This window comes from Anomaloglossus baeobatrachus, chromosome 2 (assembly GCF_048569485.1).
Source record: "Anomaloglossus baeobatrachus isolate aAnoBae1 chromosome 2, aAnoBae1.hap1, whole genome shotgun sequence".
Taxonomy (NCBI): domain Eukaryota; kingdom Metazoa; phylum Chordata; class Amphibia; order Anura; family Aromobatidae; genus Anomaloglossus; species Anomaloglossus baeobatrachus.
The window spans coordinates 764,311,428-764,326,054 of NC_134354.1; the positions used below are offsets into that span (position 1 = coordinate 764,311,428).

General features: G+C 40.6%; 1 protein-coding gene across 3 annotated transcripts in view; it reads right to left on the reverse strand.

The window, feature by feature from the left end:
* Positions 1–1,206: 1,206 nt before the first annotated feature.
* Positions 1,207–14,627, reverse strand: part of PAK1 (p21 (RAC1) activated kinase 1) — a 69,860-nt gene continuing 56,439 nt past the window's right edge. For all 3 annotated transcript variants that reach the window (XM_075337503.1, XM_075337504.1, XM_075337505.1), the window contains exons 9-15: positions 11,795–11,843; positions 11,437–11,549; positions 9,467–9,584; positions 7,376–7,475; positions 6,967–7,163; positions 2,985–3,122; positions 1,207–1,566 (exon numbers count right to left, since the gene is read on the reverse strand). In XM_075337503.1, coding sequence (XP_075193618.1) covers positions 1,480–1,566; positions 2,985–3,122; positions 6,967–7,163; positions 7,376–7,475; positions 9,467–9,584; positions 11,437–11,549; positions 11,795–11,843 — 802 coding nt within the window. In that variant the 3' untranslated portion in view covers positions 1,207–1,479. The remainder of the gene's footprint in view (positions 1,567–2,984; positions 3,123–6,966; positions 7,164–7,375; positions 7,476–9,466; positions 9,585–11,436; positions 11,550–11,794; positions 11,844–14,627) is intronic.

Consider the following 14,627-nt stretch of genomic DNA (forward strand, 5'->3'; position numbering starts at 1 on the left):
CTCTCCTCTCTCTCCCCCTCCCTCTCTGTCTCTCCCCACCTCCCTCTCTGCCTCTCTCTCCTCTCTCTCCCCCTCCCTCTGTCTCTCCCCACCTCCCTCTCTGCCTCTCTCTCCGCCTCCCTCTCCTCTCTCTCCCCCTCCCTCTGTGTCTCTCCCCACCTCCCTCTCTGCCTCACTCTCCGCCTCCCTCTCATCTCTCTCCCCCTCCCTCTCTGTCTCTCCCCACCTCCCTCTCTGCCTCTCTCTCCTCTCTCTCCCCCTCCCTCTCTGCCTCTCTCTCCACCTCCCTCTCCTCTCTCTCTGTCTCTCCCCACCTCCCTCTCTGCCTCTCTCTCCTCTCTCTCTCCCCTGCCTGAGAGCTGCAGACACTCGTAACCAAGATAAATATCGGGTAACCAAGGAAAGCGCTTCTCTTAGTTACCCGATGTTTACATTGGTTACGAGCAGGGAGCCCGGCTCATAGCATCTGCAGACGCTGGTAACAAAGATAAATATCGGGTATCCAAGCAAGTTACCTGATGTTTACCTTGGTTACGAGCCGGCTCCCAGTCTATCACGTTCAGTTCCACTGACTCCCGATCACATGACTCCAATGCCCGCCCATAAACTTAAAGTGACAGGATCCTGCAAAATAACACATGCGTTTGCATGCATTTTTTTGCTGTAAAAGCAGGATCCGCTTTTACAGCAAAAAAACGTTCATGACGCATGTTAAAAAAAAAAACGTAGTGTGAAAGCAGCCTTACTGAGATCTCTCTGCTCAAAATGCAGAAGAAAGCAGCTAAAAGTGGGCAGAGAATACATGCAGGGGGCGGACAGAACAGGCAGCCAATAGCTGCAAAGCAGGAAGTGATGTCAGAGAAGGGGGCGTTGTTTGACAACGTTTCTTGTGTAGCCCAGATTTTTATTTTCTGTGGTTTTAAGGATCAGTGGTGCACAGGGCATCTGGGAAATTTCATTTTAAGGACTGGAGTGAAGCTTCTAAGAACACTGTAGTATTAATAACGCAATCCTATTTGCTTTAGAAAAATCCCTTTAAATCACATAATTTCAGTACCGAGAACCTACTGATACATTGACATCACTGAATGAAAACTGATATCAGCCGCTGTTCTCTTAATGCAGGGGCCCTATAAAGTGACTGTAGGGGTAATTTCCTTTTAGGTCTCTCTGATATTTATGGCAGAAAACTTGCTCCATGACTCATTTAAAGAGCAACAGAACAAGACGTGTCATTTATTCACATTATCAATGGTCAAAACTGAAAATTATAAAAAATAAAAACAAAAAACACAACTTTCTATAAACTTGTTCTGGTCGTCACATTTACACTTCGCTCACAGTTCAGTCTGTTACACCCCAGGGATCGGCCGCAGCGTCTCTGCTCATAGCTCCGGATGAGAATTTGCGGGAAAGTCACCCGGGGTGAGGGCAAACTATACCCCAGCAAGGAGTCCACAAATCAATGGGTCCAGTTACTTAGCGGTTCTTCTTGGCTGCTTCTTTACTTGCGATTATGAGGTGTGTCAGGCTGGAGAGGGGTTCGGCAGTCTTCAGGAACGGGTGCTGTAAGGGAAAGAATGGGAATGTTAAAATGGACGGGACAGAACCACAGAACATGATTTATACTCCATTTACAATTTCGCAGCTATATGACTGAGCTGAGCTGATATTTTTGGAGTATGGAACTCTATACAGTGTGTCCACCCATATCCTGTCTACTGCCATTAACATGAAAACGGCGGCAGCTATAGGCATAGAAGTGGTGTCTAGGTATAGTAAAGTAGCCATGCGCTACGCAATGAAACCACCTATAGCGCCACCTGGTGGAAAACAACGGAGTTAGCATTTTATTTAAAAAACGGAACGAGATAGAGAGAAAAAGTGGATTACAAAGTTGTAGGGCATCTTCAATTCAATGCGAATCGACACCTTGCATACAGAAATGCTATGATTAGAACGTATAAAACTCACAAGGCTGCGGACGTGAAGCGATACCTCATGGAGACCTTCCTACAAGTCATTGTGTATGGTGGCTGTGTGGAGTGGCCTCCGCTCACCTGACCTGACCCCATTGGACTTCTTTCTGTGAGGTCACATCAAACAGCAGGTGTATGCGACCCCTCCACCAACATTGCAGGATCTACGACGACGTATCACAGATGCTTGTGCAAACGTGTCACCTACCATATTGCACAACGTGCAGCAAGATACAGTATGCTGTGCAGAGCCCAGATGTGCATTGCAGCTGACGGGGGCCACTTTGAGCACCAAAGTTAAATGAGCGCCATATGCGTGACCAGCATTCAATGTTTTGGGGGGTCATGGGTTTCATATCATAGCATTTCTGTATACACGGTGTCGATTTGTATTGAATTGATGATGCCCTACAACTTTGTAATTCACTTTTTTCCTCTATCTCGTTATGTTTTCGAGATAAAAATGCTAACTCCGTTGTTTTCCACCAGGTGGTGCTATAGGTGGTTTCATTGCGTAGCGCATGGATACTTTACTATACCTAGACACCACTTCTATGCCTATAGCTGCCGCTGTTCTCAAGTTAATGGCGGTGGACAGGATATGGCTGGACACACTGTATACCTCTTCCAGAAACATGTAATTACCATATGCTTGAGTGGAGAAATAAAGCAACCAGCACCATCAGGGAAAGGATGACGGGTTGTGGATCAGCACCGGGTGGAGAGTGTCAGGTTCTGTATCTTTACTATGAAGGATCTAATTATATATGATGAGCTCAGCGCTCCCCGTTAGTCACCAGAACACAAGCCGGTCTGCAGGAGAAGCCACCTGCTCAATGCAATATGGTCGGAGGAAGAAAAGCCAAGCATCCTGCGCCACACAGAGAGAGCGAACCCAACCGCCCCCACTGAAAAGCTGCACAGACCCTCATCTATAATCCAGGAGATTGTCCAAGGCGGAGAACCAGCGGAATATAATATGTAACAGAAGGTGCAAGACCTCACCTGCAGGAGATCTCTGGCCGAGCCTCTTTTCTCCACATCCATCTCCAGACACTGGTTCAGAAAGTCCTTGAAAGTAACAGACAACTTTTCCGGCTCCTGCAGTTCTGGTGTCCCATTAGTAGCGATAAGATAAAGTGCCTGAGTGTACAAACATCACAGGTCACGAAACATTGCAATATGACACCAGGTGTCCTCACATATACTACCGCAGGTACAAGAACAAAAGCACTATAATACTGCCCTTATGTACAGAATATAACTATTATAATACTGCCCCTATGTACAAGAATATAACTACTATAATACTGCCCCTATATACAAGAATATAACTACTATAATACTGCCCTTATGTACAGAATATAACTATTATAATACTGCCCCTATGTACAAGAATATAACTACTATAATACTGCCCCTATATACAAGAATATAACTACTATAATACTGCCCCTATGTACAAGAATATAACTACTATAATACTGCCCTTATGTACAGAATATAACTATTATAATACTGCCCCTATGTACAAGAATATAGCTACTATAATACTGCCCCTATGTACAAGAATATAGCTACTATAATACTCCCCCTATGTACAAGAATATAGCTACTATAATACTGCCCCTATGTACAAGAATATAACTACTATAATACTCCCCCTATGTACAAGAATATAACTACTATAATACTGCTCCTATGTACAAGAATATAGCTACTATAATACTGCCCCTATGTACAAGAATATAACTACTATAATACTGCCCCTATGTACAAGAATGAGAACTCAGAAAAAGTGGAGTCATAATAATAATAATAATTTTATTCATTTATATAGCGCTATTAATTCCATAGCACTTTACATACATTGGCAACACTGTCCCCATTGGGGCTCACAATCTAGAGTCCCTATCTGTATGTCTTTGGAATGTGGGAGGAAACCGGAGTACCCGGAGGAAACCCACGCAAACACGGGGAGAACATACAAACTCCTTGCAGATGGTGTCCTTGGTGGGATTTGAACCCAGGACCCCAGCGCTGCAAGACTGCAGTGCTAGCCACTGAGCCACCGTGCCGCCATCCAAAGTTTATATTAAAAGGTATAAGTTAATTTAATACAAAATTCATACAAATAACACACAGTAAAAACTGGGGGAATGAGGTGCAAGGAACAGCTATACTACCACAGTACGGGTAATAGGTGAGCATGAGGAGATTCAAATGGCGTGTAGTGCAGCCCACATCCGGTGCAGTTAATAACAGTACAACAGTGCCGCAATCTGATTTAGCCTAATCTTTCAACACCCTGTGGTAACATCAGTAACCCTAGGGATCCTCCTCCCACCATATACTAAAAGGCCTGTAATAATATAATGAGTATCAGTAATATGGTCATAGAGGCAGAGATCCCAGTGGTCACATAGGATTATATCGCAGGTGTGAAGTGAAAAACAAGCATGCAGAGCTCAGCACATATAATAAGGCTAGTTACATCGGATGTGTAGCAGAGCCGCACAGCAGCCAAAGTAGAATGGAAGTTTTAAATGAAGTTATAAATGCTCACCCATAGTATAAACAGCGGTAGGACTGTCCAGGGGGCCCCCAAATATAACTACTATAATACTGCCCCTATGTACAAGAATATAGCTACTATAATACTGCTCCTATGTACAAGAATATAACTACTATAATACTGCCCTTATGTACAGAATATAACTACTATAATACTGCCCCTATGTACAAGAATATAACTACTATAATACTGCCCCTATGTACAAGAATATAACTACTATAATACTGCCCCTATGTACAAGAATATAACTACAATAATACTGCCCCCTATGTACAAGAATATAACTGCTATAATACTGTCCCCTATGTACAAGAATATAACTACTATAATACTGCCCCCTATGTACAAGAATATAACTACTATAATACTGCCGCTATGTACAAGAATATAACTACTATAATACTGTCCCCTATGTACAAGAATATAACTACTATAATACTGCCCCCTATGTACAAGAATATAACTACTATAATACTGTCCCCTATGTACAAGAATATAACTACTATAATACTGCCCCCTATGTACAAGAATATAACTACTATAATACTGCTCCTATGTACAAGAATATAACTACTATAATACTGTCCCCTATGTACAAGAATATAACTACTATAATACTGCCCTTATGTACAAGAATATAACTACTATAATACTGCCCCTATGTACAAGAATATAACTACTATAATACTGCCCCTATGTACAAGAATATAACTATTATAATACTGCCCCTATGTACAAGAATATAACTACTATAATACTGCACCTATGTACAAGAATATAACTACTATAATACTGCTCCTATGTACAAGAGTATAACTACTATAATACTGTCCCCTATGTACAAGAATATAACTACTATAATACTGCCCCCTATGTACAAGAATATAACTACTATAATACTGTCCCCTATGTACAAGAATATAACTACTATAATACTGCCCTTATGTACAAGAATATAACTACTATAATACTGTCCCCTATGTACAAGAATATAACTACTATAATACTGCTCCTATATACAAGAATATAACTACTATAATACTGCCCCTATGTACAAGAATATAACTACTATAATACTGCCCCTATGTACAAGAATATAACTACTATAATGCTGCCCCTATGTACAAGAATATAACTACTATAATACTGCCCCTATGTACAAGAATATAACTATATAACTATTATAATACTGCCCCTATGTACAAGAATATAACTACTATAATACTGCACCTATGTACAAGAATATAACTACTATAATACTGCTCCTATGTACAAGAATATAACTACTATAATACTGTCCCCTATGTACAAGAATATAACTACTATAATACTGTCCCCTATGTACAAGAATATAACTACTATAATACTGTCCCCTATGTACAAGAATATAACTACTATAATACTGCCCCTATGTACAAGAATATAACTACTATAATACTGCCCCCTATGTACAAGAATATAACTACTATAATACTGTCCCCTATGTACAAGAATATAACTATTATAATACTGCCCCCTATGTACAAGAATATAACTACTATAATACTGCCCCCTATGTACAAGAATATAACTACTATAATACTGTCCCCTATGTACAAGAATATAACTACTATAATACTGCTCCTATGTACAAGAATATAACTACTATAATACTGCCCCCTATGTACAAGAATATAACTACTATAATACTGTCCCCTATGTACAAGAATATAACTACTATAATACTGTCCCCTATGTACAAGAATATAACTACTATAATACTGCCCCTATGTACAAGAATATAACTACTATAATACTGCCCCCTATGTACAAGAATATAACTACTATAATACTGTCCCCTATGTACAAGAATATAACTGCTATAATACTGTCCCTATGTACAAGAATATAACTACTATAATACTGCCCCCTATGTACAAGAATATAACTACTATAATACTGTCCCTATGTACAAGAATATAACTACTATAATACTGCCCTTATGTACAAGAATATAACTACTATAATACTGCCCCCTATGTACAAGAATATAACTACTATAATACTGCCCCTATGTACAAGAATATAACTATTATAATACTGCCCCTATGTACAAGAATATAACTACTATAATACTGCCCCCTATGTACAAGAATATAACTACTATAATACTGCCCCTATGTACAAGAATATAACTATTATAATACTGCCCCTATGTACAAGAATATAACTATTATAATACTGCCCCTATGTACAAGAATATAACTACTATAATACTGCCCCCTATGTACAAGAATATAACTACTATAATACTGCCCCTATGTACAAGAATATAACTACTATAATACTGCTCCTATATACAAGAATATAACTACTATAATACTGCCCTCTATGTACAAGAATATAACTACAATAATCCATAGCATTCCTTACTCGGAGAGGATTTTCATTTAGGTATGGCGGCTCCCCTTCCACCATCTCTATGGCCATGATACCCAGAGACCAGATGTCCACTTTCGGGCCGTAGGCTTTACGTGTTACCACTTCAGGCGCCATCCAGTAAGGAGTACCGACCATTGTACTGCGCTTGCTTTGTTCTGGGGTGATCTGGGCACAAAACCCAAAGTCCGCTAGAAGAAGAAGGTGATACAATATTCATATAACATATAATAATACCGCGTGTTAGGACTCTCATGGCTCCTATATCCATAGGTAAAAGTTACTATTTCATTGTAGTTATGGCCCCAGGCAAAATGTGTGTACCATAAGAGCTACGGTAGTGGTAGTCGTCTAACTCTCCCGCCCTCCCCCACCAGTATGAGTGCGGCGTGCAGGCACATACTTAATTTCACGGATCCGTCCATGCCCAGCAGGATGTTGTCGCTCTTTATATCCCGGTGGATGACTTGGTTCGAGTGCAGGAATTCTAAGGCCTGAAGACACTGCAGACAAGACAGGACGGGTCACAACCGCGCGGCCGGGACAGACACCATTATTACCGTCAGCGCACAGACATACGGCACAGTACATATGAACGCTCGCTAACTCACAACGACCCCAGTAATCTCATCAGTGGTCCGGATAGGGTGACCTGCCCCCCAGACACCTCCCTGGGGGGATAGTGGCCACATCACGACAAAGGTGATTATTTAAAGGGAATTTAGCATCAGAAAATTACTAAGGGTAAATCAGGTTTTATATTAGATTTGAAAATATATTTATTTATTTAATTTATTTTAATTTATTTAATTTATATTTAATTAATCTTTATTTTAAAGAAAAAAAACAAAAAAAACCCCAAAAAACTTTCAATTTTCAATTGGTCACTTGGCTGAATATTAGACTCCCGCTTCCCTTTCAATACATGAACATTAGCATCAATAGACATATGCTATGTCTAGGAGTATAAACTGAGCTCTAATCTGGGCTGCAGTCATTGCGAAGGAGGTGGAGGAGGTGAGCTGTGACATCACAGATTGTGAGTGTGATCTACTATATATAGAGGTTATCAATCATTGTACAGGAAAGGGAGGAGGTGAGCTGTGACATGATCTGTTGTGAATGTTGGATCTGGAGTTATCTACTGTTTATAAAGGTGTTATCAATCAATGTACAGGTGGAGGAGGTGACATCACCTATTGTGAATGGTGGATCCTATGTTATCTACTGTATATAGAAGTGTTATTAGTTATTGTACAGGAGGAGGAGAAGGTGACCTGTGACATTACCTATCATGAATGGTGGATCCTGTTATCTACTGTATATAAAAATGTTATTAGTTATTGTACAGGATGAGGAGGTGAGCTGTGACATAACCTATTATGAGTGGTAGATCCTGTGTCATCTACTGTATATAGAGGTTATCAGTCATTGTACAGGACAATGAGGAGGCGAGCTGTAACATCACCTATTGTGAAAGCTAAATCCTTTATTATTTACTGTACACAGAGGTGTTCTCAGTCTTTGCACAAGAGTGGGAGGAAGTGAGTTGTGACATCACCTATTATAAATAAAGGATCCAATGCTTTCCACTGTATATAGAGGTGTTATTAGTAATTGTAAAGTATGAGGAGGTGAACTGCGACACCACCTACTGTAAATGGCGGATCCTGTGTTATCTAATGTATCTAGAGGTGTTGTCAGTCATTGTACAGGAGGAGGAGGTGAGCTGTGATATCCACTATTGTGAATTCAATACAGAAATGCTATGATTAGAACATGTGAAACTCACAAGGCTGCGGACGTTAAGCGATACCTCATGGAGACCTTCCTACAAGTCATTGGGTATGGTGGCTGTGTGGAGTGGCCTCCGCTCACCTGACCGGACCCCATTGGACTTCTTTCTGTGAGGTCACATCATACAGCAGGTGTATGCTACCCCTCCACCAACATTGCAGGACCTACGACGACGTATCACAGAGGCTTGTGCAAACGTGTCAGCTACCATATTGCACAGCGTGCAACAAGAGACAGTATGCTGTGCAGAGTACAGATGTGCATTGCAGCTGACGGGGGCCACTCTGTGCATCAAAGTTACATGAGCGCCATATGCGTGACCAGCATTCAATGTTTTGGGGGGTCATGGGTTTCATATCATAGCATTTCTGTATACAAGGTGTCAATTCGTATTGAATTGATGATGCCCTACAACTTTGTAATTCACTTTTTTTCTCTATCTCATTCCGTTTTCGAGATAAAAATGCTAACTCCGTTGTTTTCCACCAGGTGGCGCTATAGGTGGTTTCATTGCATAGCACATGGCTACTTTACTATACCTAGACACCACTTCTATGCCTATAGCTGCCGCTGTTCTCAAGTTAATGGCGGTGGACAGGATATGGGTGGACACTCTGTATAAAAATGAAAATATTTAGTAGATGTGCATTCATGTCAATATATTTGGTGTTTAGGAAGATAAAAAGCAATCCGTCACCTCTCTGCACACGGCTGCGATCTGTCCTTCCGCCATGCAGGTTTCGGTGACGACGTCGGTGAGTGACCCTCCTGCCAGATACTCCATCACCACCCACAGCTCCTCCCCAACCAGGTAACTGCAATCACATAGATATGTCATGAGTGCATCGATTCAATGATATATAATTATATATTTTTCTCCAGAAGACAATCCCTTTAATAACAAGCCATGCGAGTGATCAGCCGACCACAACGGCTGCGGCTTTTCTTGTGGCCTTTGTAAAAAAAACTTTCAAGTCTTGCTCAAAAAGTTGAAAACTTAGGCAGGGGGATGCTAAAATACAATCAATTTGCCCTAAGGTTCTCTTAAAGGGATTGTCCTGTTTCAGAAAATCTGGTATTGGTTGCTGCAATGTCTACAGCACGTCAGCCAATCAGGGAGCTCAGCAGCTCTTAAAGGGGAGTTCCATCTACACTGGCAAAGCTGCTGAGCTCACTGATCCAATACCGGACACCATGGGCAGAGGCTGAGACTCACCGGTGGACATGAGGTAAGTAAATGCAGTCTGCTTGATTTCTGTATACCGATCTGTGCCCAGGGACCAAGATTTTCTGAAAAGGGACAACCCCTTTACATTTCCTCTAAATGTAATATATTACTTACATATTTTATTGATTTCATTAAAACCAGATAATACATATGTACACTTTTTTATTTTAATTTTTCACAGTAATTCTTTCTATTCTATATTCTGCCCATGATCATTGTACAGGAGGAGGAGGAGGTGAGCTGTGACATCACATATTGTGAATGGTGGATCCCTAGTTATTTACTGCATATAAAAGGTGTTATCAGTCATTGTAGAGGAGGTCAGCTGTGAAATCAATTTTGTGTTATCTACTGTATATAGAGGTGTTTTCAGTCATTGTACAGGAGGAGGAGGTGAGCTGTGACATCACATATTGTGAATGGTGGATCCTGTGTTATTTACTGTATATAAAGGTGTTATCAGTCACTGTACAGGAGGAGGAGGAGGTGAGCTGTGACATCTATTGTAAATGGTGGATTCTGTGTTATCTCCTATATATCGAGGTACTGTCAGTCATTGCAGAGTGGGAGGTCAGCTGTGAAATCAATTTTGTGTTATCTACTGTATATAGAGGCGTTTTCAGTCATTGTACAGGAGAAAGAGGTAAGCTGTGACATCACATATTGTGAATGGTGGATCCTGTGTTATTTACTGTATATAAAGGTGTTATCAGTCATTGTACAGGAGGAGGAGGAGGAGGTGAGCTGTGACATCTATTGTGAATGGTGGATTCTGTGTTATCTCCTATATATCGAGGTACTGTCAGTCATTGTAGAGTGGGAGGTGAGCTGTGAAATCAATTTTGGGTTATCTACTGTATATAGAGGTGTTATCAGTCATTTTACAGGAGGAGGAGAAGGTGAGCTGTAACATTACCTATTGTGAATGGTGGGTCCTATGTTATCTACTATATATAGATGTGTTATTAGTCATTGTACAGGAGGTGCAGGAGGTGAGATGTGACATCACCTATTGTGAATGGTGGGGTTCTAGGTTGTACATAGAGCCGTTATCAGTCATTGTACAGGGGGAGGAGGTGAGCTGTGACATCACCTGTTGTGAATGGTGGGTCCTGTGTTATCTACTGTATATAGAGGTGTTACCTTTTAATTCTTACTATTCTGTTGATGTGACATTGTAGAAAAATGATCTCTACAGAACAGGAACAGTCAGTATATTGTAATGTTCAGCTGTTAGAGTGAAATCTGCATGATCCTATATAATAAACATTTTTTTCATAAAAATGGGGATATGGAAATTTTTAATTGAAAAAAAAAAAAATAAATCCCTTTAAATATAGACAATCTGGCTATCCATACTGATACGGATCCTTTCCTCTCTTATTATATGAAATACAAGTAACCCCAGATCTGACGTCCCCCCTCCAGCACCAGCGCACCTGTCCAGATAGTTGACAATGTTTGGGTTCTTGTTTTCCCTCATTACCAGGATCTCGTTAATAATTAACTCTTTCTTCGGCTGCTGTTGTAAATTCATTTGCTTAATTGCCACCTGTACGAGAAAAACAAAATCATGTTAAGGACCGTAAGGGCGAGTCATAGGGAATTTGATGAGTATATAGGGGCACGGGTCTGGGCCTGGGGTCCCGATGCGGGTTATTCACATTTCTAAAAAGTGTACTGAACCTCAAAAAAATGAGAATGAGGCTCCCGGCACCGGGGGATGGGGCGGAACAGGTCGGATCACACAAGACACAACCCCCAAACTACACCCCAGAGGAGAGACGGATTTTTTACCTCTTGTCCCGTTGCCACATCCAATGCGATGTAAACTGTTCCTGATGCCCTGCGAGGAGCAAGAGACAAAACGTCAAATACCAAGAGCTTAAAGGGCATGTCCATCCGGAAACAAAAAGCTCCGGAAACTATAAATCTCAGAAAAGGCCTCGACTTGTCCTCAATTTCAGTCATTTCTTTTTTATAGAGGGTCTCAGTAGTGCAGCCTCAGGCTTCGTCCAGGTTTCGGCCTAGAAGTGGTCGGTTTCTTTTAGCCACTTGTCGGCCCAGGACGAGAACGTAGGAACTTGCCACACTGAGATGAACATCATGCGGGCACAGCTAATGGGTCCGTACAACCATCCACTGCCCCTCTCATGGCTCTGGTCTCCATCATTTAATTAAATGGGTATTCCCATCTCCAGGATCCTATCCCAATATGTAGTAGGTATAATAATAATAATAATAATAATAATAATAATAATAATAATAAATAATAATAGCCAATACCTCCGTTAAGAAATGTAGTATAGTTCTCCTGATATAGCCATGTCTCTTACCTCATGTGCAGGGCATTGCAGTAACTTAGGTATACAAGGTTATGGCCACGCATATAGGGACAGTTGCTTACTAATGGTCGTAACCATGGATACCTAGGCAGTACATGAAATAAGAGACATGGCTATATCAGGAGAACTATACTACATGTTTGATTGGAAGCATTTGCTAATATTATTATTACACCTACTACATATTGGGATAGGATAGTGGAGATGGGAATACCCCTTTAATATAAAATCTCTGTGAAGTGAATGTGATCCGACAGCCCGAAGTCCATTGAAGTAGGCAAGTGAAGTCTGCTACTATTCTACATTAACACCTATTATACGAATATAGGCCTGTTAGAGATTTAAATTAAGACTCCGATTGGCTAAAACAAACAATCAAACCAAAAACATACCCCCGAAGAAGCTGGGTAAACATGAAACGTACGTCGGGGTGGAGGAACCAGAGATTCTGGCACATTCATCCAGGTAGGTTATACCATCTTTTCACAGTGTTATATACAGGCTTTCATGTTACATCATCATACGGGCATAAGCAGAATATACTTTTTTGTATGCAGGAACTGTTCCTTATTTATCAAGCTTTGATGCCACCTAGTGGCTATGAGCAACATGACGTGACGTTTCATGCTTTATTTTACAGCTGATATTATGGTGTTATCGATATTTGAATATATATTATTTTTGGAATCTGTGTGTGTTATCACAGCTGTTACTATTCCAATATTAGTGATTCTTTTTATATTCTACAGTGACATACCTTAAACAATACAATATTTTTTGTAATACCATCTTTGCCGTTTCCCTGGTTCCTCATTCTTTGTAACCTCTCTTATTTTAATATATTTTCAATAAAAATTACCTATCATATCCTGACTTTTTGGGCTCTATTTTGAAGGGTCAGAATTTTTGTCTCCTTCTTGGTTATAATGTATATGAGATTTTATATTATATCACATACAGTGCCTTGCAAAAGGCCCCCTTGAATTTTTCAACCTTTTTCCATATTTCAGACTTCAAACATAAAGATACAAATTTTAGTGTTATGGTGAAGAATCAACAACAAGTGGACACAATTGTGAAGTTGAGTGAAACTTATTGCTTATTGTAAACTTTTCTAATAATAAATAACAGAAAAGTGGGGTGTGCAATATTATTCGTCCCCTTTAGGGGACATCATTTAAGAGATCATTATGAAAACCAAGGAACACAACAGGCAGGTCCATGATACTGTTGTGGAGAGGTTTAAAGGTGGATTTGGTTACAAAAAGATTTACAAAACTTTAAACATCCCAAGAAGCGCTGTGCAAGCGATCATATTGAAATGGAAGGAGTATCATACCACTGCAAATCTACCAAGACCCGGCCGTCCATCCAAACTATCATCTCATACAAGGAGAAGACTGATCAGAGATGCAGCCAAGAGGCCCATGATCACTCTGGATGAACTGCAGAGATCTACAGCTGAGGTGGGAGAGTCTGTCCATAGGACAACAATCAGTCGTACCCTGCACAAATCTGGCCTTCATGGAAGAGTGGCAAGAAGAAAGTCATTTCTCAAAGATATCCTTAAAAAGAGTAGTTTAAAGTTTGCCACAAGCCACCTGGAGACACCAAACATGTGGAAGAAGGTGCTCTGGTCAGATGAAACCAAAATCGACCTTTTTGGGCAAAAGCAACACAGCTCATCACCCTGAACACTCCATCCCACTGTCAAACATGGTGGTGGCAGCATCATGGTTTGGGCCTGCTTTTCTTCAGCAGGGACAGGCAAGATGGTTAAAATTGATGGGAAGATGGATGGAGCCAAATACAGGACCATTCTTGAAGAAAACCTGTTGGAGTCTGCAAAAGACCTGAGACTGGGACGGAGATTTGTTTTCCAACAAGACAATGATCCCAAACATAAAGCAAAATCTACAATGGAATGGTTCACAAATAACCGTATCCAGGTGTTAGAATGGCCAAGTCACAGTCCAGACCTGAACCCAATCGAGAATCTGTGGAAAGAGCGGAAAACTGCTGTTCACAAACGCTCTCCATCCAACCTCACTCAGCTCCAGCAGTTTACAAAGGAAGAATGGGCGAGAATTTCAGTCTCTCGATGTGCAAAACTGATAGACACATACCCCAAGAGACTGCAGCTGTAATCGCAGCAAAAGGGGGCGCTACAAAGTATTAACTTAAAGGGGATGAATAATATTGCACGCCCCAATTTTCAGTTATTTATTTTTTTAAAAAGTTTAAAATAAGCAATAAATTTCATTCACCTTCACAATTGTGTCCAC